At 43.4% G+C, this 22,697-nt stretch overlaps 8 protein-coding genes across 8 annotated transcripts; 2 read left to right on the top strand and 6 right to left on the bottom strand.

Moving 5' to 3' along the window:
• Positions 1-1,648: 1,648 nt before the first annotated feature.
• Positions 1,649-2,165, bottom strand: BHQ10_009346 (uncharacterized protein; the record flags this gene model as incomplete). Its single annotated transcript, XM_040882252.1, has 2 exons — positions 1,649-2,019; positions 2,081-2,165. 2 exons carry the CDS (start codon positions 2,163-2,165, stop codon positions 1,649-1,651), a joined length of 456 nt encoding a protein of 151 aa, XP_040737848.1.
• A 2,643-nt stretch (positions 2,166-4,808) lies between these two features.
• On the bottom strand, positions 4,809-5,651 carry BHQ10_009347 (uncharacterized protein; the record flags this gene model as incomplete). Its single annotated transcript, XM_040882253.1, has 1 exon — positions 4,809-5,651. One exon carries the CDS (start codon positions 5,649-5,651, stop codon positions 4,809-4,811), a length of 843 nt encoding a protein of 280 aa, XP_040737849.1.
• A 2,088-nt stretch (positions 5,652-7,739) lies between these two features.
• BHQ10_009348 (uncharacterized protein) lies at positions 7,740-9,092 on the bottom strand (the record flags this gene model as incomplete). The annotated part of the gene is made up of 1 exon (XM_040882254.1): positions 7,740-9,092. The coding sequence occupies one exon, from the start codon at positions 9,090-9,092 to the stop codon at positions 7,740-7,742; it is 1,353 nt and encodes a 450-aa protein (XP_040737850.1).
• Positions 9,093-9,485: 393 nt separating this feature from the next.
• On the bottom strand, positions 9,486-10,508 carry BHQ10_009349 (uncharacterized protein; the record flags this gene model as incomplete). Its single annotated transcript, XM_040882255.1, has 1 exon — positions 9,486-10,508. The coding sequence occupies one exon, from the start codon at positions 10,506-10,508 to the stop codon at positions 9,486-9,488; it is 1,023 nt and encodes a 340-aa protein (XP_040737851.1).
• A 2,952-nt stretch (positions 10,509-13,460) lies between these two features.
• Positions 13,461-14,781, top strand: BHQ10_009350 (uncharacterized protein; the record flags this gene model as incomplete). The annotated part of the gene is made up of 6 exons (XM_040882257.1): positions 13,461-13,768; positions 13,828-13,907; positions 13,958-14,101; positions 14,160-14,220; positions 14,277-14,467; positions 14,522-14,781. 6 exons carry the CDS (start codon positions 13,461-13,463, stop codon positions 14,779-14,781), a joined length of 1,044 nt encoding a protein of 347 aa, XP_040737852.1.
• Positions 14,782-15,052: 271 nt separating this feature from the next.
• Positions 15,053-16,026, bottom strand: BHQ10_009351 (uncharacterized protein; the record flags this gene model as incomplete). Its single annotated transcript, XM_040882258.1, has 2 exons — positions 15,053-15,799; positions 15,856-16,026. The coding sequence occupies 2 exons, from the start codon at positions 16,024-16,026 to the stop codon at positions 15,053-15,055; spliced, it is 918 nt and encodes a 305-aa protein (XP_040737853.1).
• Positions 16,027-18,766: 2,740 nt separating this feature from the next.
• On the bottom strand, positions 18,767-19,751 carry BHQ10_009352 (uncharacterized protein; the record flags this gene model as incomplete). Its single annotated transcript, XM_040882259.1, has 3 exons — positions 18,767-18,844; positions 18,906-19,437; positions 19,495-19,751. The coding sequence occupies 3 exons, from the start codon at positions 19,749-19,751 to the stop codon at positions 18,767-18,769; spliced, it is 867 nt and encodes a 288-aa protein (XP_040737854.1).
• A 466-nt stretch (positions 19,752-20,217) lies between these two features.
• BHQ10_009353 (uncharacterized protein) lies at positions 20,218-22,240 on the top strand (the record flags this gene model as incomplete). Its single annotated transcript, XM_040882260.1, has 7 exons — positions 20,218-20,382; positions 20,453-20,696; positions 20,760-20,849; positions 20,907-21,118; positions 21,185-21,659; positions 21,713-21,921; positions 22,007-22,240. 7 exons carry the CDS (start codon positions 20,218-20,220, stop codon positions 22,238-22,240), a joined length of 1,629 nt encoding a protein of 542 aa, XP_040737855.1.
• Between the last annotated feature and the right edge of the window lie 457 nt (positions 22,241-22,697).

Genomic DNA, 22,697 nt, shown 5'->3' on the forward strand with positions numbered 1-22,697 from the left:
ATACTCTGAATTATCTATAGAAAGCAGCTGATCTGAGCTGAAATTGGAAATATAATTAAAATATTTATTTTGCAAGTCTGTATTACGCTTTTTTGTTTGTTGATATGCTATCTTTCTTAATCAACTGATTAAAGTAAGAACCCTGCTAATACTACTAAGTGTTATGTGTAGATTGAATTTATTCTATAAGAAGACTGCTATCTCATCTAGGTATAGTGCTGGCTTTTTTAGGAAATAAATACACAATGCTTCTAGCATTAACGTTGTAATATTTAGTTGTTGGCTAGGGTGGATTGAGGGAGCTCGCGCTACCAAACTGTTCGAGGTTCCATTGTATGTAATAAATTGATTTTCGACTATACTCAACAGTTTTGGCAATCTGGGCAATGTTTAGCTGCTCGCTGCTTGTCAGCGTATCATCTATCAGTCGATTTCTTGATCATGTAAGCCTTTGTCCCATTCTAGAATATCGCTGATATTCCTAAAATTAAGTCTTCAAAGGGAGTGGAGGAGAGGGCAAGAAGGATTCCTGGGTTACAGTCACGGTGCCAAAGTCAATACAAGTCATTTACGGTAGTGTGTATGTATCTCATTCTCACTCAGAACCAAAGACAAAGAGAAAAGAGTTTTAGTTGTTACTCTGAACATGCAAAGCACTTATGCTTAGAACAGTGAGAACCCTGAGTCTGCTAGCTGTTAAAGATCTCGCCGAAGCATCTATACAAACCCAGCTTTGGAGCCTTATGTATTTAATAAGCGAGAATATCCTTGATGTCTAGGGATGCCATTGTATTGACAATGCTACTTTAATGCTTTAATGATAGCAAGCGGGAGGTGATACCGTCACCAAAAATGTCCGATACATATGCAGATGTAGTCAATTGGTGCGGGCCCCATGGAGTCGTACCTTTTACAATATTCACTGTATCTGAAGGGAGAATGTTTTACTAGGCTGTAATCAGACAAGATGTGCCTGTGTGGCTCTCCGATCAACTGCATAGAAAGTCGGAGAACCCGTCATATTCTCTTGAATTGCAACGAGTGTGCATAAGAGGTAGGTTAGATGTTCAATCCAATCCTTAGCCCATTTTTTTAAGTTAAGTCGATGAATCAAGAGTTGTTGATATCTACACACAGACAGCCAGGATTATCATTCAGTACTACAAAGATAAAAGATCATTTGTTGCAAATTAAATGCGAATATCTACAATGATAATACCTAGTAGAACGGGTATAATATCGCATCGAGGAATTTGTCTTGGTCAAAACCCAGGATCAATAATCTGGGTGGGGGAAATGTTTTGAAGATTACATGTTGATTAGTCAAGGTTGGGCGTCTGTTGTCAAGATGACTTCGATATGACTACTTTTTGACAACCATACAAAATGCTAGAGTATAACTTCTAATTTAGACCGGGCTACATTATACTCAGAAGGGGTTTTTTTATACGGTCTAAACAAGCACAATACTGCTGTTGGATGAATATTGACTACCAGAATCATGGCTTTTTGCTTTGAAGCATTGACTATTACCTAGTCTAGATTTAGCAAGATAGGGCCTCTCCTCTTTCGAGCTGTAATGCTTGAGCTAGCTGGCTGTAGACACATCGGCCTGCATGAACCGCTGCAAGAGCTGCGACTGGCAAGTTTAGAAGGCACGTCGAGACTTGTGATAATCCTTGCGATGATCCTTGTCATCATCATTGTCGTGATCCTTGTCATGATCGGGGTCCTTATCGTGGTCCCGGTCTCGGTCTCGATCACGGTCCTCATCATCATCATCATCGTCGTCGTCGTCGTCATCATCATCGTCATCATCGTCATGGCCCTTTCCCTTTCTCTTTTTCTCCTCCTCCTCTCTCTGCTTCCGTCGGCGTCTTTCTTCTTCGTCCTCATCATCAGGGTCGTGGTCATGGTCATGAGGGCCATCCGAACGACGAGTTAAGAAGTTTGTGGACACAGCACCAGGTGGCACAACAAGAGGCTTGATTCCGATGTCGTCTCTTTTTCTTGCAATGTCTAATTGATTATCAATATAGACATCCATGTAGTCTGACATACGTGTCCGAGATAGACATACCTGTACCTGTCGCGTCCTGCAAGGCAACAGGAACGGCGGCAGCCAAAGCTGCGAATGCAACGATGAGGGCTGGGATATTTTTCATGTTGGTTAGAATTGAATAATCGAGTAGAGGAGTGTTATGGTCTTCGGCAAGCCTATAGTCGATGGAAGTGTCGGTTGGAGAGTTGAAAATTCCCTTGTCAGACGGCTCTCGATGCCACTTTTTATAATTGAACATCAGCGCTGTGATGGAATCATCATGAATAAATCAACACATCATGTTCCATTCCAAAGTTTCTCTGACGAAATGAGCATGTTGAGTTACCGATCTTTTTGAGCCATTCAGGCACGAGTGACCGTTCAATTACCTCTTCAATTTCGGCTGTTGAATGAGTTTTATTTCCGTTGCAATCGTCATTTTGATCAGCATCTAGAAATTTCATCATTTAAAAAGAGGAATGATTTCTTTCTAGGAGTTCGTAGGCAATGTACAAATAGAGAAATATGTAAGAACGTTATGTATATTCACGAACTTAGGCCGCTCATAAGAATACTTCACTTGCTGCCTAGCGCGTGAGAGTTTCTAAATATATGATTGCACTATGTAGAAATAAGGCAGATATGAAAGTGTAATCTTGAGATAAATTTGAGGTATTTTGTCGTAGGTTGATACTGATCTAGATCTTTAGAAAATTTCAATTATAATTTCCCCATATTTCTCTAGGCCCTGGAACTTGAATGATACAATCAGAATTACCTTTTTCAACTAGCAATCTCTACATATTTAGTAATTGACTCTAAGAGTTGTCATTCCAATAATTCTATTCTTTCTACCTCGGGCGGTTTACGGATCGCTGCTTGAGGTATATCTTAATACATTACAAATATTTTACATCAGCATTATACTATATCTGTGGGACATGGAACTTACCGTACCTCGACGACATACAAAGGCAAATTACGGCACCCCCTTGTCTGCCAATCGGTCGTCATTGCCATACGAACCGTCGCGCTGGACTGCAACCTCATCATCGGAGAAGCCGTGATACTCAAAGTCGTGATACTCACCATCGTGCACATGAATGATCCATCGAAGAGCCGACTGTAGGCAGTCACGTGCGCTGGATTTCTGGTGTTTAGCTACTTCAACCAAGAATCAAAGTGGAAGTGGAGTGCTTACCTTGGAGCCAGGGAAGAATCTGGACCTCCGAAAACATACATGGCAGATAGTTCTTTCAATGGGCTATTCTCTAGGTGTCAAAGTGATCTCACGAGCTGTCAACCTTAAGATCAACTCGATTTTCGATGACATCTAAGTAACACACACACAAATTAATCGGTGGTCCAACCAGACAAAGAGATTTGGCAAATCCACCTAATCGATTGTCTCATGCAGGATTATGGAACGGACCCTACAACATTAACCAGAAGGTCACCCCAGACCTCGGAGAAAAGCTTGACCAGGGATTGAGGACCTTGATCACCCACTTGCTGATGACCTCAGTCCATTCAGCGTGATGCACCTCCCGGATGCAGTGAAGGAAGTGTTTCAAGTCGTACTTCTCTACAAAGTCATTGGAATACTGGTAGATTTCAGGAGCTTCTGCGTAGGAGTAAGACCAGTCAGGTTCGCCTTCGAAGGAATATACATAGTTCCAAGGTTATTAGACGACATAATTAGGGCATCTCATTCAAAATAAATCGAACGCATGACGACTGTGTTTATCGATATGCCCTGTGCCTATGTCAATATCCGAGCATGAGGTTGGAAATTGATGATAGACATACTAAATGTACTACGCATTGTGACCGATCTATGACAGAAACTGGGCTGTTCGTGTGAGTCAACACGTGATATCTCACAATTAAAAAAACCCCTATGTACATCGCGACTGAAGTCGAATAAGGTTCGAGAATTAAACAACGAGGTCGTTTCACAGTGGATGGTCTTGGTCTTGGTCGTGTATGCGAGATTGAGATGGAGGGGCGGCTTGTTTTCCCGTGTTCCTCTGACAGGTTTTTCGACAAGTGGATTCTCGTGGACGATGGCGCGGATCTCTCCAGGAAGCTTGAGGGACTCGAACATTCTGCTTGATTATCAATTTATGTTCTGTGATATAAGCAAAAAAAAATTGTCTATCCAGGAATGGAAAATCGTATAGAGATGTCCACTGTAGAAAGAAGTTGCATGGTTTCTGAATAGGACCTGGGGAGTGAACCTGAAAGAAAATTCATAAAGAAAATAAATGAGTCTATCATCACGTGCATATGATCTGATATATCATATTTTCATATCAACGGACTTCTTCGTATGATAGGAATTCACTAGCAATCATGATCATTTGAGCTTAAGCCATTCGAGAAAGAAGAGTATAACTCTGTCCCTAATATGATTAATCCCCAGAGCTTCCATCTCAATGATAGGACTGGTGTCAACTGTCATATTCTCATCCTTGATGGTCTTCGGATTATCGTAGAAGGAGGCGTGCCTTTTTGGAGCCCAAATATGCCGTCACGGTCAAGTTCAACATTTTAGTCATGTCAAATACGCCGCTCAAAGAGCGGAATAGAAAGTCTCAATACAATATGATGAGATCGTGTTTCAAATAGATAAGTAGTCTTGATACAATACATAGCTAAGAACATGAGACATCATCGCAGCTCCTACTCGTACACTTCACAAATTTGTTAAATTGCTGAATTGTGAAAGTTGACTTTGCACGAGGGCGACCAATGACACCCCCCTTCATGGTTCCTCCCTTTCGTTGCCGATTTCGTTTTTCTCGTCATTTTGGCCGTTGTCCTCACCATCCCTATTATGGTCCGCACTTTCGTCGTTATCGGAGGCCTCGAAGTCATCGGATGCGTCGTCATCGTTGTCACTGTCATCCTCATCTTCGTCGTCCTGTTCGTCCTCCTCCTCATCAGTCATCCATTCAAAGTCAATCGGGTCGATAACATCGACGTTCCAATCAAAAATAGACTCCATATCCTCTATCAATTCGGAAAACTCCTCACAACCAGGAATCCTCACCCAGATCATCAAATCAAGAGATCGAATTCTGTGGATACAACGGTCAACTCTATGTAGTAGCTCAAAAGTTTCATCTGGTTCCATAACCGCAAGGTCTAGTAGAGCGTTCAATGTGTGGTTCGGGCCCAATATTAAATGTTTCAGATCAGGACAGCTGCTTGCGATTTTGTTGACAACTTCAAGGCTGTATTCGGAGATCAAAGCTTCGCACCAGTGCTCATCTTCCTCGAGATTGAGGCTGGGAAAGTCAATTTCGATGCACTGAATATATCTCGCGTTTTGGCCAATCTGATCGAGGAATGAGGTCGTCTTTTTGGTCAAACAAGCGCAACATTGGCGTCCTTCGCAGTCGGGGCCACGCGAGCTGAAGTCGAACGTGATCCGCGAATAGAACAGAGAGCTGAACTCGCGGTAAATGGTCTTGTTGTTGACATAGAGAAGGTTGACAGGCAGCGAATTGTTTTTCGCCCAAAACGCAATGGGCCCTTCAAACGCGAGCAGATGGTCGTAAATCAGGTTGCGAATCTCGCCTGGGAGATCGAGGAATCCGATCATGTTGTTTGTGAGCGCTGCGATTTTGATTGTTGTAGGTGAAAATGTGGGAGAAGGTAGGTCGTGGGTTCTCTTGAGAAATAGGAAGTTGGGTGTTTATATGCTGGGCAAACGGTTGATGAAGGTGGACGGGCCTTTGTTTACCAACGCGACTTTGTCGGGAAAACCCAGTCAGCTCACCATCTTTTGACTGTTTTGTCTCATGCAGGTCATAATCAAATTCAGATCTATTTATTTTAAGAATGAAGCAGTTCTTTGTTGACTATGTCTTATCTGTACAATGTGATGACATACCTCATCTTACTATACTCGTCAACAACACTGCGGATATCTTGATATCATTCTCACTTTGACTCTCGTCAGATATATAAACATCAAATCTAATGACTTTCTCGCTTGACCTGATATGAAAATAGTAATCATCCACTGCGATATCGTTGTGGGCCACAGAAAAGCCGTCATCTGTCTCGCAATCTTCAACATCTCAGCGCTTAAGAGCAAGATCATTGCTACTACATACAGGGAATCGAACGTCGGATCGAATGGCATTGATATTGATCATACAAGCAGACTACTACCTCTGACGCCATCGTCGCAACTGTCTTCGATAAGCAACCCTCGTCAAATCTGGTACCTTGTGTTACGGCCAGAATCATCTACTAGGCACTGTTTGCGCCTTGTCTAGTGTTTATCACAACATTATCATTATTCTCTTTTACCTGGAGACCCTCAGTACCACCGCTTCCTTCATCCTCGCCTAACCCGTCCTCAGATCCGCCATCAAATCCAGTAGTGTTGTCATCGTGAACATCTTCAGTCAAGCCTCCGCCCACCCAAGAAGAATCATCGTCGATTTCACTACTCTCGCTGTTTCGCCGGGGAGACCATGCGTCATCGATCCAGTGTTCCACCTCAGTCACTTCCCATCCATATCGATGCCGAAATACTTGACTCAAAGGCGCGGTATACGTGAGGAATTGCGACGGTGATCAACTCGAGCGATGGAAATTCTTGCAATCCATCATTCACTAGGGACAATAAAAAGCTAGCCTTTTCGACACCACCAAGATACGGTGAAACTCTCCCATCAAACTCACAGACTGGAACGACAGTGCATAAGTTTGAATCTGATCGAGGATTTGACCACTTTGGTCTGGAATAAATAGCCCATCACTGTCCTGAAACACTTTCGGCAATCGAATGTGAAGACACTGGATACGCTTTGCGCTTTCGACGATTTAATCGAGAAACTTGGCTGTATGCACAGGTGAGTGCATCGAGAGATCGAATACGATTTATTAGTACATTAGAGAGCTGTATTCCCGGGCATTAGTTGTATTCGTGTACAAAAGGTCAATATGTAACCACTCGCTGAGAAAAGGGGACCAGAGATCTAGTGGCTTTTCCGTGGAGATCAGATTTACATGTTGAGGACCTCTCCGGAGAGGCCAAGGAAGCTTTTCATTTTTGTTAATAATATATCTGAAATTTTGTGGGAGACTGTGATGGGCCTGCGTATTTCTGGTACTTTGTGTTACATGAAAATAGACTGATTTTGAAAATTTCTGGATGATGGATGTTATCCAAATAAATATTATGTAAACTGGGCAAACTTTGCCTAAAGCAAAGAAAGACCTTTGAAACCAAGAATTCCCCTTATTTACTCTAAGCAACCTCTTGATGGTAGGGACTTTTGTGAACTTGCAATCCTCGTGCTCATAATGAGGGCTGATATCTTTTGTTTGAAAAGTCAAGCCATGACATTGACAGTATAGATAATTAAGGAAGAAGCCGGAGAATAATTCTGACCATGACGATGGGAGACAAGAGGCTGACCAGTTTGAATATGTGGAAGATTATTACTTACAAACTTACTAGTATCTTTTTGAATTAGGAAGTTTCTTCATGCAAACGTTTTGGAAGTAAAGGGAAACATTAATGAATGGGTGCAACGTGAATTATAGGCTTATAATAATAATGAAAGCATAATTGGTCTTTAATTGCAATGCCTACTCAGTTATAGAAAACAACCAGTTATGGAAGACCTAGTCTGAAATAGAGACAAGTAACTTGAATCAATACTTAACATTGTCAGCCCACTGGTCGAGACTCAAGCAGACGAGCAATACTCTTATGGCCAGCAAGAATAGCAATGTCCAATGCAGACTTCCCATCAAGATCAAGGATATTTGTATCAACGCCACTTTCAATAAGCATGCGCATCACAGTCTCTGAATCGCACTTTGCAGCAAGGTGTAAAGATGTTCCACCTCTCAAAGGCTCTATGCGCGGCAGATTATGATCAAACTCTCCTCCGTCCTGAACGGCACTGTTGGTAGCTTTAATAAGTATTTTACATACTTGCTCGTAGTGTTCTCGATCTTTTGACGTAAGATTTTCAGAATAGCGGTACAAGGCCATATGTAACGCCGTTACCCCAGATTCATTGGGAGATAGTACGTCGACACCATAGCTAAGTAGCTCTTTTACTGCTGGTACACAGACCTGAGACGCAAAACTTGACAGTATATGCACTTGTTTTATATCACCTCCGGCCTTGAGAACAGCATCGAGAATCCTTCGCGTGGTTTCCCAACTGCACTTCCCATCTGCGGCGCAGGTAAGTGCAGATCGGCCAAAGGTATCTAAAGGTAATGGATTCGCGCCAGAGTCAAGTAGAATGTGGACAATGTTCTCATGGCCGTGTACTGCCGCAGCTTCTAGGGCGGTGGTGCCGTAGCCATCCACTGATGAGGGATCAGCACCATGATCGAGAAGTGTACGCACTGCAAGCTCCCGGCCAGAGTAGAGTGAACAATGTAGAGCTTTATCCAGAGTGTTCGACGTCACTTCATGTCCCTGCTCCTTCAGCGTATCCAGAACAAATCGGACCATAACGCCTGAACTAAACAAAGCCGTTTCTTCTAACACAGTTCGACCGCGAGGATCTAGTCTCGTAATATCTGCTCCGTTACAGATCAGCCATTTAAACATGGCTACCTTCTCGTTTCGGATCGCTTGGAATAACGGTACCCCGACATGTGGCGCCTCGCTATTTATTTTCAAACACTTCTCATGAACGAGTATGTTTGCAATTAATATATTCTCTGAGCGAGCTACTACATGAAGCAATGTTTGACTTGTACCGTCAATGCTCATTAAAAATTCCGCCGGTTTTGAGCGAATGTACCCCAAAAGCAAATCGGATTCCCAACGGCTGACGCAGTGATGCCATGATAATGGTAAATTGTATGGATCCAAGTCGGGAAGATCAACTTGTGGTCGCAGATGCTTCTTTCCAGAGGCGAAGATTTGTTCGTACAGTATCGGAGTCAGAAGGTGAGCAAATGATTTTCGGGTGCGTATTAGTCCATTGAGACTGTCGTCGGAGAGGTAGTTGCTAAGGTACAGAATCAATTCTGACGGTAAAGATGCCAGGCCCATGTTACAGGTACCCAGGAATATAGAATCAGAGATTTTTGTTCGTGGTGAATGGAACTCCTCAAGTTTTTACTGAGAGTGTGAAAAAGTAGAGGATATTGATGAAACAGTTCGCGCTATTGACTCGGAAATTCAGCTCGTTTACTGACAAACAATCGGAATCCACATAGGCACTAGTAAACTTCTTTTTCCACGAGAACGTTTTAAAGATACGCTGTGCTCTCATTCGTCAAATTGGTATACTGTCGAAAAACCTCTACAATACAGATTTCTGTTTATTCATATCGAAATACATATGTAACTAATAACTATTTGGGGATCTCATGAAATTCCTTACTAGCTGACTCTAGTACAAGTTCTAGAGCATCAATGTACCTTTACGCGCTGCCTTGCGCACTAGGATGCTTTGTTCACTCTCTCTTGCAGTTGTAGAATGCGCTTCGTCATATCCTCGAATTCCTTCCGAAACTGCAGTTTCTCCAACCATCGTTCCGGGATGTTCTCTATTCCGTCTCTCGCACCCAAAAGACCGCCTGCAATGGCCCCGTTTGTATCACTATCTCCTCCGATCCGCACGACATCTACTAACACTTCCTCAAAAGACCTCGAATCTAGCAAGGCCGCAATCGCAAGCTTTAGGCTATTGAGGACATACCCAGACGGAGTAAACGATGTATCCCGGGTACCCCCACTAGCGATCTTCGCCAAAGGAAGCGTCTCTCCCTCAATGATAGCATCTGTAACCTTCGCGCAGTCCAAATCGTTTGCAACCTTCTTGCCAATTTCTACAGCTTCTCGCGGCGTCCGGTCATTAACAAGAGCAGCAACGATCTCGTTATATGCTGCGCAAGCGACCGTGCATCTCGGATCATTGTGAGTGAACTCGCTGATCGCTATCGACTCGTTTTGTCGCCTCTCATTTGACGCAAATAGCGCAGTCGGAATACACCGCATCAAACTTCCATTTCCCGCACTGCCAATCCCTGCGCCAGCTTTCGTTGGGTCTTTTGACCTCTTAAACTGCTGTAAGCCAGTTCTCGTAGCGTTCCCAATGTCAATTGGACGGGACCCTTTCTTGCGACCTGGCCAGTCGCCCTCATTCCATTTGAGCGAGTACTCAGCTGCTGCTTTGGCGACATTAAACTTATCCACCGACTGGATGTTTCCAGCTTGTTTAGTTTCCTCATAGTCTCGGTAGGCTAGGAGGACTGCTCGGGTTAGATCGGTGTCATCCGTCGCATGGCCAACCGGCCAGTTGAAGCAGCCGCCCCCAATGATTTCGCGCAAGCCGTTGGGGTAATCTCTTATAATGTGTGACCAGGGCTGGAATTCAAGGGTGGCGCCTAGTGAGTCCCCGCAGTGGACGCCTAAGAGGGCCCCCAGCGTTCGTGAAATGCGTAGATCGTTTGGTGTAGACATTGATTATTCTTGATGGTTGGTTGCGGAGTATTAACTAGATACGAGAGACTGACTATATATTTTCAGAAGTGAGTAGGTGGTAGGCAGATGCTATCTAGGTATCCGTGGACATCGTAGTATTCAGCTGCACCGCCACAATCCGAACAAAGCGTATTGCAAATAGACTTTTAGTACGAAGGACATAGCCACCATCTTTTCTATATGGAAAAAAAAAATCGAGTAATGAAGTACCTACATCACGGGTGTATCGATGTGATTAGTTTCGCATCAGACACGGGATACGGTGGCATTCGTCACTTAAAGAAATAGCATGGAGTTATCCTTATTTTTATAGCTAGTAGTTCCCAGGAAAGGGCACGGTAATCTCTGCAATGCAAAGATTACAAAGGAAAAGAGCCGTAATTTATAAGAATAAGGACAATTAAGAACTGGCAATGAGCACTATTACTATTCAGCAAAAATTCCTCCATGCACATCTCGATATACGACGCAGTACTAGGTAGGTTTGCACAGTTCAAGACTGTGTTATCGGTCTGATAACAATCCAGTGTTGATATTAGTAGTAATATTATCGAATGTCTGACTGATTTCCCTTGATAAAATCAAAATACATAATAAAGACTCGTTCCATGTTTGATTTATGAAATTCCTCGACGTCTTGTTGATATTTAACAATTTTGTATCCGATATCGAAGTATTTTTGTGGTCGGCAAATAGAATACTATTTTTGAACGCAGACTCTACCCCGCACAACTGTTCAAAGGTAATCTCCCAAGAATTTGAGTCACTCGGTGGTTGTAAAGAAGCCAATCGACCATTATCCATCAACGATGTCTGGAATTTGCAGGTGATGACAATGATCAGAATAGCAGTGCAATAAAGATAAACTACAGGTCGTGAAGAAACCTCATCCGCCCTAAGCCATTCAAATGATCGTAGAGTTGATACCAATAGCTCTATAAAATGCTGGTACACGTCGAACAACAAATTGTTGACCTTTCTCGTAAGCGCACGAGAAGTACGCGAGGTATTCTCGTAAGTTCTATACTTCAGATTGTGTCTAAAACTCACGATCCTTTTCTCGGGAATCGTAATAGGTATCGAGAGCATCCCCGTGAGCAGGGCTTCCATCCATGCCTGTAACAGTATATCGTCAAATTGAATGTCATTTTCTTCGCGAAGTTTTGTTTCATCCCAAGTTTTTATAGAGTATATCCAAGTCGATAGAGAAAGTTCCTGTATCCATTCGATGTTACGCCTGTGGAAACATATTCGTCGCCATTTATCTATATCTTGACTGGTTACTGATGTCCGCTTCGACCATTGCTATATCTGTGTTTTAGCGGTGTCGGCACTGCTCCAAACTGGACATTCATGAATGTCAGGGCGGATTAGAGTCGGTTCGGGACGTTGTTCGCTTTTAATAACGGTGGAGCCCCCCCTTTAAATTAGTCTATGGTGGTAATATATTCACAATCGTAGAAGCCTTCAAATGTTTGCCCAAACCAATGTCCTGTGAAGGCTCGGAGTTCATCTGCTCAGTTAAAAAGTGAGTGTGCTCGCATGCTTCCAGGTTTTGAAACGGTAGCCTCATTGAAAGTAAATATGCATTAAATAATATTATATTATAATATAAGCCACCAGGTTTGAGTAGTTCAGCTATCCCATCAAAAGAGCGTAGAGAGCCAGTCCATTTGGACCTTTTCATACTGGAACGATTTCTGCAAGGAGTTTTGCCCGACACTACCTGAATAAGAAACTCAAATAGAGCAAGATCCGTGGACTAAATACGTTCACTTTTTCTGTGAAGACACTGCACCTAACACAAACCCCTGTGTCACGCGCCCGTAAACATTTTGATGATAGATCAGATAGACTAACTGTATGAAGAATTAATATATATTTCTAGCTCTTACCACATTTTATCTTGGTGTATTAAAGCGCTCAGCGCTTCTATTTTTTTGAGTGCGTATCCCCATTCATTCACGCTCATATTTAAGCACACATTTGAAGCCATATTCGAGCCTAGATATGGGGTAATTATGCGTTTATAGACATACGATCAAACAAATAAAGTCAACATAGAATAGAAAATATGAGTTGTGGCTTTAATCAAAAAATTGTGGAAAGATGTGTTTTAGGCGAATTACGAATCTCTTCTTAATGGTCCATATAGGCACCGGTAATACCCCTCACAAACATCTCCATATTCAAGTATTAATTTTTCCATCTGCTAGAAGGATAAGATCGACCGTGACTCGCGGAAAAATGTTTCTAGCACATGTTCACTCAGAAGCCACATAGGAACTCGACATCTTATCAATCTAAGACGTAAACAGATTTTGCCTAAAAACACTGTTGATCATCTTCGCACAAAGCCTAGTATATCCGGAACGCTTTGATTGGCATGTGGGCACACTTCATGAAAAGACCCGTCTTTAATCAATCAGAGACCCCCCTGTGTTTCAAAGATCGCTGGGTTGATTTAAGCACTGTGGGAACCCGGCACTTGATCCACACACATGGCATTATTGTAGAGAAAGCTTGTCACTTTTATTTTCCGTATTTTTCAAGGGTAGGTACTGCTATATTCTCCTTGTCTTAAGTAACGTCATCATTGCCAACCTTGAAACGTTCATCTCGGAGACTTTCCGAACTGAGATTCGGCCGCTTCTGATTGTAGCTAGAACTTAAACATGCGGAGCCCGTTTCATTTCATTGTAAGTCGAAGGTGAATGGTGGAGAATTTTCCATATTTCAGTCATGTGCTTACGTGTTTGTTCAAGTTTCACCGTCAGGTCAAGCGGATTGTCGTTGACAATAGATCATGTTGTAGGTATTATTGAAACACTATAAATAAATTCAGGCGTATACTTCCTGCTCGAAAAATAACACAATAATCTAGGGCATCCATCAGACACAGTGAAAGCTTAACTTCTACAAAGTCTCATCATGATGAAGACGTTTATTCTCTCGCTCTCGTTTGCCATTTCGGCTCTGGCTACCAGTCGAATGACAGCGCCATCTGGATCTCTTGTCGTAGCAAAGTCTGGAGGCACATATTCAACCGTACGTACAAAGGAGCTACACAAGTACGAAGAACTCGCAAGTAACACAACACAGATCAGCGCGGCAGTAGCGGCACTCAGCAAGACTTCAACATCTACTCAAACCATCTTCATTGAGGAGGGTACCTATGATGAACAAGTCTACATCCCTAGTCTTGCGGGTGAACTTATCATCTACGGCCAGACTGAAGAGTGAGCTTTGATCGAACCATGAAAATTTTTGAATAGAACCGATGCTGAATCTAGCAAAGTACGAGTTCATACTCCTCCAACCTGGTAACTCTTACCTACGGTCTTTCTGCAACGGAGGCCGGAAGTGACGATTTGAGTGGTACGTGTTTTGAGAAATGAGATATATATTGATTAACAATCTGTTTACAGCAACTCTTCGAAACTATGCCGCAAAGTCAAGAGTTTACAATATCAATATCGAGAACAGCTACGGATCCGGTGCGCAAGCTCTTGCTTTGAGTGCCTATGCAACTGATCAGGGATACTATGCTTGCCAATTCATCGGTTATCAAGGTAAGTCAAGACTGATCAGTATAAACAGAACCAAGGAATTTAACGGAAGATCTTATAGACACGGTACTGGCGGAAACCGGAAACCAGGTATACGCAAAGAGTTATATCGAGGGTGCAATGTACGTCAAAATACTAATTCGCAGTGTTACGATGATGAAAGCTAATATATATTTAGTGACTTTATTTTCGGTCAACATGCTACTGCCTGGTTCGACGATTGCGACATTGGTGTTGTTGCTAGGAGTGTCGGCACAATTACAGCTAACGGACGTTCATCCTCTAGCGATGCTTCGTACTACGTGATCAACAACTCTAACATTGCCGCTGCTAGTGGCCAAACTGTCGCAAGTGGATCTTATTACTTGGGTTAGTCCTTACCTATACCATCTTTTCTCTTGAAACACGCTGACTAGTAATTAGGGCGCCCTTGGAGTGAATACGCCAGAGTCGTCTTCCAATACACCTCCATGAGCAATGTCATCAACAGCGCAGGCTGGGAAGAATGGTCCAGCTCCGAGCCAAACACCGAAGATGTTCTTTTCGGCGAGTACGACAATTCGGGCGCTGGATCAGAGGGCACTCGTGCCAGTTTCGCGACTAAGCTTAGTGCGGCGATTGAAATTACTGCCATTCTGGGAGACGACTATGCTGATTGGGTTGATACTACTTATCTTTCCTAGGTATTTGGCATGCATCAGGATGTCTTGTGCAGCATAGTAGGCAAATACACACCATGTTTTCTAATAATGTACTGGTGAATAGTGTGTTACACAACAAAGAGCTCGTTTCCAACCCCTAAATTACCACTAGAACCTACTAATCGTAAATCGAATTTCAGGCATATCTCTCTGAAGTCAGAATACCAAATTATAAGTGCATGACACCTTTTCCTGAGAGGTGATAAAGACAATTAATTTTATACGAGGGTTATGGCCTTTGATTGACCACTAGTTACTTTCCTTCCTGAGATGGATCAAAATCTCCAAATGTGTCCGAATTCTCCCCCCGCAAATGTTGCAGTGGTGTTCTAAACATAACAAACCCAATATTGGGGCTTGATAATTCATATCCCATAATTCTCTGCACTTCAGGAGACCATGAGAGAACGTCTTCTGTGGAGTTGGCCAAGTAAGCATTTTCCTCCTGCCTTAAATATCCACGACAGAAAAAGAAGCCGTGTAGGATTCGACGGTCATTTTCGGTTGTATTTGCTCCACCCGCATGATAGAGTCCTCCTAGCATAACCCAAGCATCGGTAACATCCATTTCTGCACATATTGCTTCCTGTGTCTTTGGTGCCCTGTCTTGACCCCATAGGTGACTTCCAGGGACTGCTAGAGTGGCTCCGTTTTCATATGTTGTCCTCACCCCAGGAACCATAATATTCATCATGACATCAGAGCCGAGACGGTACCCCATGGCACTCTGATCGATATGATCAACGTGAAAGTTCTTATCGTCACGATGCAACCGTTGTGCCTTTGCACCGGGCCCGATGTCGAAAGTCATTGCAATAGAGCAGATCGCTTTACTGGTATAGGTATGCTTCGTTTCGCCGTAAAAGTTGGAAGTGGTTTTGTCCACGAACGTACTAGTTAGCTTCTGAACAAGAGGATCAACGAGCCATTTGTCCCGAGCAGTTTTGCTCCTTCCAATCAGGTTGGCACATCGACGCGTTTCTGGCGGAAACAGATCGCCCTGGGATGCGTCAGTTGATTGAAGTGCGTCTGAGATTACGAAGATGTGATTTTGACCTTCCAAGGCTTATCGGCTTCCAGGTATGGCTTGACTTCCGCATTGGCTGCTTGGACAGTTTCAGAGTCTGTAAAATTCTTGATGATAACACAGCCATCCTGTATTATGGCTTGGATGATAGCCTCCTCGTTGTTGCGATCGATCCGCTGAACTCCAGGTTTGACGGCCATTGTTCGTTATTCGGTGATATAGTAATCTGAGAAACAATCACAACCTTGATTTACAACCTGTCAAATGCGCAATCCTCCAGAGGTTTAGCTTGATATAACAAAGGACGAGTGAGTCATGATCAAATGGTAAATCTGTCTCCTTATCGTTATCAGCTGCCAATTAGCCCTAAATGATGAGTTAGGAATGTGGAGCCGGGATGCCTGATAAAGCAATAGTGATGCCTGAGGCCTGTGCCATGTCTTATCTCTGCTATCTTCGCTCCACCAACCCTCTATTGTTCATATCTGGAGACTTTGTCCTATCAAAACTTAATCCAACTGATCAAGAAATCGTCTCCGGAAGTGACTAACAGACTTGAACCCCAAGAGAAATGCTAGCTCAAACCAGAGGCGAAAGATCATGCTCCAATTGTCGTTCCAAAAAAATCCGATGTGACCGAATCAGACCGAAATGCTCGTCATGTAGTAAAAGTGGTCTAAAGTGTCTTGCGCCAGAGTCTCGACCCCGCATATTGTGGATGAGGCCAAAGACGACCGCGGCATTTGATGAAGGTCATGGTGATGAGGATACTGAGACGCATGCTAGACGTCGACCACTGTTCAAAGGTAATGTTGACATAGATCATTTCTTGGTGCAATTTGACTGATTTCCGAGGACTTAGCACATCAACAAGCTCAGAATGCGACTGATCTTCTTGATCTCGTTTCCCGAGAGCCTATTGAGGTAATGCTGGAGTCTATTGACCGGAAACAGGTAGCAATTGCCGCGGGCCAATATGAAGATTCTGGGGTTGGTCCTTTTCAGATATTTAAGGCCCAAACAATAGATACCGCGGAAAGTCCTCCAAGTCCGTATCAAATGGACTCGTGGAATAATACATTCCCCAACTTTGAGTGTGCACTTGATGATACTATACTCCAAACGAGCAAATACATAAACCAAACATTGACCTCATCACCACAAGAAGACAATTCACAATTTCTAGAGATTTTCGATGATATAACTCGACAAGATGAAACATCGTCAGCGCTATCCACCGATTTTCTACCATTCATACCAAGTCTCATGCCACCTAGAATATCATCCGAATGCGCGGCAGACCTCAAGGATATCGACATGTCCACAGTAAAACTGCTTCTCGATCACTATCAAAACACTCTCGTTCCACGTCTCACCCCAGCAGAGGTCCCATACAAAAGTCCGTGGAAAACACTATACATTCCAAGCATTCTCACTACCGTCGGAGACATTGTACTAAGCGGCAATGGGAGCGACGCAAAAGTTTCGCTCATGTTTTCCGCTCTGGCTATCAGTGCCTTTAATCTAGATGGTCTTAGGAGCTCCAATATTAGTGCAAGCGAAGGGCAATCAAGAGAACGAGGCAAACTAGGCCGAATATATCGAGAAAGAGCAATCAAGAGACTGAAGTGTTCACTTCTTATACTTTCGTCGACACAGACAAAGAAAGAAAAATATAAAGATATTCTTATGGCATTGCTTAGCATGATCACCATCTGTGTAAGTGGACTCTTGCTGCAAAGACTAATACATTCAAATCACTAACACGTTAATCTATGGTCTAGGTGGTGAGTGGGGATATGAAGAATGCTGCACATTACCTGCGTGACGTTGGTCGATATATTCGTATCTATGGCATGCCGAAATTAGTCAAATCTCGCAAAGTGCAGATGCTCCATAGCATTTACCTTTATCTCTGCATCCTTACCAGGTGTCCCGATACTCAAACACAAGGCTTCGCCGTTATAGGCGGGCAAGAAGTCGATACTCAAGACACGGTATCACCTTCCCAACAACTTCCGACATGGGATACGTTAGTGCAGTCTTCGCCAAATGATCAGTTCAGTGACCAAATGCTAGCAGCAGAAATATTATACTTTCCGAAATCCATCTTTGAGCAGATATACTCCATACCAGAGTCATTGTTCAAATTGATCATGCAAACGACACAGCTGGCAGGTGAAGTCGAGAAGATATCCTCGCGTGACAAAGTGGTCCTGGTTGGGGATGGCGTGCTAGCATACAAAATAATCGACCTTGAAAATAAGATCTGCAGCTGGGACTACAACGATACTGTGGGTATGCTACCAGTTCATCGACCTCTCAAGGAACAATTTCCCCATCACTTTGTACAAGCGATGTATGCAGCTCTCATGATATACTTCTATCGGAGTGTCAGAGATTTGCATATCGCTGCAGTTCAGCCATACGTAGAGCGAACCATCTACCATCTTATGGAGTTCGACAAAATGAAAGAAAAGTATCATGACAAATCATCGAATACATGCTGGCCCGGATTTATTGCAGGATGTGAAGCTATGAAACTTAAGACGCGAAATGAAATTAGTGCTTGGATGGAACGTTCGGCTCAAGACAGCGGTTTTCGTATGTTTTTAGTTGCACGTCAGGCGATACAGAAAGTTTGGGATGCGAGAAGTGACACGGGGAATGACAATCTTTCTTGGAATAGGATTTTGAAGGAGTCTAGTGACTTAAGAATCTTGGTACTGACATAGAATAATTTGTTATATCTTGTACAACCTATCAAGTGGGACACGAAATAGTGGAATAGCTTTATTTTCAGCTTTGCAATTCATATACTAACTAAGTATGCGAGTAGCAGTATGCAAGTAGTAAATCTTTTGCGTTTTCTTGAGTGAACTTTACGAGTACTATCGTATGACCCATAGAAGAGGTCATCAAAAATTTGTCAGGGGTACTTCATGCCATTTTGTACCCATCATGTGAAACGGCCGACTCGTATTGCAGATAGATTTGAAACTCTGCATAAAGGCTATCCTACAAGGGTATTAGCACAGTCAATGATGACATCTACTAACAAGCAGATTAAAATACTTACCGGATGGCTTGTATTATCAAACGTATACTTGGCCGCGTCATCATCAATATAAACCTTCTTCCGTCCGCAAGCCGCAGCTGCATCTGCAGCAAGTTGTATTTGACAGCTCTTTTCCATCAGCATAAACAAATATGCCGCTTCATCCACCGTCCCACCAACAGTCAAGAGCCCATGATTTCTCAATATTAACCCTTTTCCTTCCGTTCCGAGACTATCTGCCAACGCAGTAGACTCCTCTTCTTCGAAAACGATACCGCCAAATTTACGGTATACCTGTTGCGCATTTCCGTAAAACATAGCCACATCTTGGTTCAGCATTTCCAAAGGCTCAGCAAACGCTGACCACGCTTTTCCGTAGATGCTGTGGAAGTGGCAGGCTGCATTGACATCCGGCCGAGCTCGGTGAAGGGCACTGTGGATAAGGAATCCGGCGGCATTTGCTGGTCGACTAGTATTGCCTCCTACTGCGACGCCTTTTTCATTGACAAGTATCATATCCGAAGGATTCACGAGAGCGAAATGAAGACCGAGACTAAGCGATGTTTGTCAGTCAGATCTCTCAAAACATTTTCAATTTGTCATTTCTTACGGATTCGTCCAGAATTTATCAGGAAATTCCGGGTCTCGAACTGAAATATGTCCGGCCATGCCCTCAACAAATCCAGCACGCGCAAAGACCCGAAAAGCACCGGCCATATGATTGAGCATGAATTGTCTTTCAACTTCGATATCTGTAAAGCTGGGAACCCCAGGAATTGGCACTCCTTGGGAGAGCTTTTCTAACGGCGTCGCCTTTTTGTTAACTTGGATGTCGGACACTACATCATCATCGTATGAGGGAGCCATTCTGTGAGTATGTCAGAAGCGATCTGGTTCACGAGGTTTATTGCGTCGCAAAATGTGTATTCATTTTTTTCATGCTTGTGAAATTCCACATATAATCGAAAATCAATGAGCATACTACGGGCTCCACATTCCCCAGCCTAAGCGGGGTTAAAGCTTTGACTTTTCCCTATCTCTCTGAAATAGGAAGGCTAAGACCGAATGCCTAAGATTGGTTGATTGAGATTTCTGATATCAGATAACGAAGATCCCGAAACACAATATGAATGTATTCGTTCCGAGATAGCTAGATAGAATTGATAAACAAATGATGAATCAGGTGTACAAAATCCTAAGTATTTCACTGCATATTTCGTGGTGTCATGTCATTAGCAGTTGTTTTGAATTTCCGCGATTATATGCTATCTGTGTTCGACTTTTGGTCCAGTTTTGAGAAATTTATACTACTCTTCAAATAAACACTACCAGAATGGAGGACAACATGATTAATTACCCACCGCTATCAGCTTATGGTGCCGATAAAAATGAAAAACAGACGCACGCATTACAGCAATCAATTAGTGTTGAGGAAGGCCATGGAACTTCTGAGGATTTGGGAAGGTTTCACCGATCATTCACACCGAGACAGGTTCATGTAAGAATTTTCACCAACACATGATTTTCTTTTGATTTTATACATGACTCACAATTGCCTCGCAATGTAGGTAATCTCGCTCGGCTCAAGTGTGGGCAGCGGCCTCTTCATCGCAACAGGCAAAGCCCTCGCTGATGCAGGCCCTGCTAGTATGCTGCTTGCTTATTTCATGGTCTGTATCGGCATATGGGCCAATCTTCAGACTCTGACTGAAATGACAATTGCTTTTCCGACCTCGGGGAATTACATAGACTATGCAGGCCGATGGGTAGACCCTGCATTGGCGTTTGGTGCAGGGTTTGCTGAGTGGCTTGGTACGTTCTCCTCTTATGCCTGTATTCAGCACACAACCCCGTTATACTGATACGATACGTCAGGATGGACATCCGTATTTGCCGCAGAGGCTACATTCTGTGTCGTACTAATCAACTACTGGGCCAAAGATGCTGTTCCGGAGGCGGCTTTGTGTATGTCATTCTCTCTTGTTACTACAGTGTGCAGATGCTAAATCGGGAGTTCTTAAGTGACCATCTTCCTACTCGCCTGTCTATCTGTGTTTTTGTTGCCAAATCGCTTTTTTGCTTGGCTTCAGTACTTTGGATCTTTGGTCAAAGCATTCTTGTTCATCTTTATCATCATTATGTCGCTGGCTGTCATCGGCGGTGCCGGTCCTACGGGTAAAGTTGTGGATGGAAGTAACTGGACTAACTTTCCAGCATTTAAACACGGATTTGGTGTAAGTTTATCTACCCATTGTTCGTTGAACGTGTGAAGGTATATCTAGGTACTGACTGTACTTCAGGGCTTCTCCAACGCCGCCCTCCTCGCTATCTGGGCAGTCGGTGACCAAGTCTTCATCGGCGTCATGGGCGGAGAGGCTAAATCACCGCGCTTCTCTATGGCACATGCGGCAAACCTGATCCCGTGGCGAACAGGCGTATTCTATCTAGTATGCATCGTTTTCGTTACAATTCTCGTACCGTCAGACGACCCAGATCTTTTTGGTGGTTCGGGAGTTACCAGCTCGCCATTTGTAATTGCTGTCCAGAATGCAGGGATCAAGGGCGTACCGGACTTTATGAATGCGTGTATGATTGTAGGCATTGTGGCGATTGCACTGGAATGCATTTACCTACCGTCCAGAGTGTTGCGAACAATGGCTGTCCAAAAGCTGTTACCTGGATTCATTGCCAAGGTAGACTCGAAAGGGAGACCTCGATGGGCGTTGGGTATTACTGCCCTTTTTGCTATCGTGTTGACTTATATGAGTCTAAGTGGTGAGTTTCCCAGACGCTTACAATTGTTTATACCAGTCGCTAATCATAAACAGCAAATGGATTGGAGGTTCTCAACTGGCTGATCTCAATCACAAGTGCCTCTTTCTTCCTCAACTGGTCCATCATTGCATTCACATCATTCCGCTTTCGGGCTGCCATCAAAGCTCAGAAAATGCCAATCTTCGAACGACAATATGGATGGAAATCAACTTTCTGGCCTTTGGCGCCGGTTGTATCCTTGACAATCTCTACTATATTGCTGGTTTGTCTGATTTATGCCAGTTGCGCTCCATTAGTAAATTTGATTCAGGTCGTGACTTTATAGATAGGATCTAATGCATAAGTAGGGCGGTGGAGGCTTCACAGCGTACAATTTCTTCTCCTATACCATCGGCTTGCTTGTTATAGTCATGTTCACGCTCGCCTACAAAGTTATCATGCGCACGAAATGGCAGGATCCGATGACTGCAGACTTGGTTACTGGTCGCCGGGAACTTACGACAGAAGAGATCCAGCAATTGGATGCTTATTACAGTCGACCAATATGGCGGAGACTGGGTGAGTATGTACGCTTGTGGTAGTCGGCGATGTCTAGTAAAGCAGTAAGGCAGTAAGATCTCTGCAGTCAAGCATCAGCGGCTAGACCCGTTGAATGATTTGGGAACTTTTCTGAATTTTCATTAACTGTAGGTCAATATAGATCAAGCTCTCGGGAATATATCCCAGTCCAGTAGAACGTTGTTAGACAAATCAGGATAAGGTGATCGACTTGTCTTTAATAGAGCGATTGCGTCAAAGCTTTCAGTACTACCTGGTAGACCCAACCACAGCACCCGTTTCTGACTCCTTTAAACCTTCTTTAATCTATCCGCACCCAAGTATTAAGCTCCGGCCATATTAAATACACTCACTCTCCGTCTTTTGATATGATATTGTTGATGAGGACTACCCACCCTGATGGAATCGCAGGTATTGCACGCCTGCACAGAGACATAGAGTTTACTACATTGACAAAAGACCAATGACCCCGAGTCGTAC

This window comes from Talaromyces amestolkiae (assembly GCF_001896365.1).
Source record: "Talaromyces amestolkiae strain CIB chromosome Unknown scaffold24.1, whole genome shotgun sequence".
Classification (NCBI taxonomy): domain Eukaryota; kingdom Fungi; phylum Ascomycota; class Eurotiomycetes; order Eurotiales; family Trichocomaceae; genus Talaromyces; species Talaromyces amestolkiae.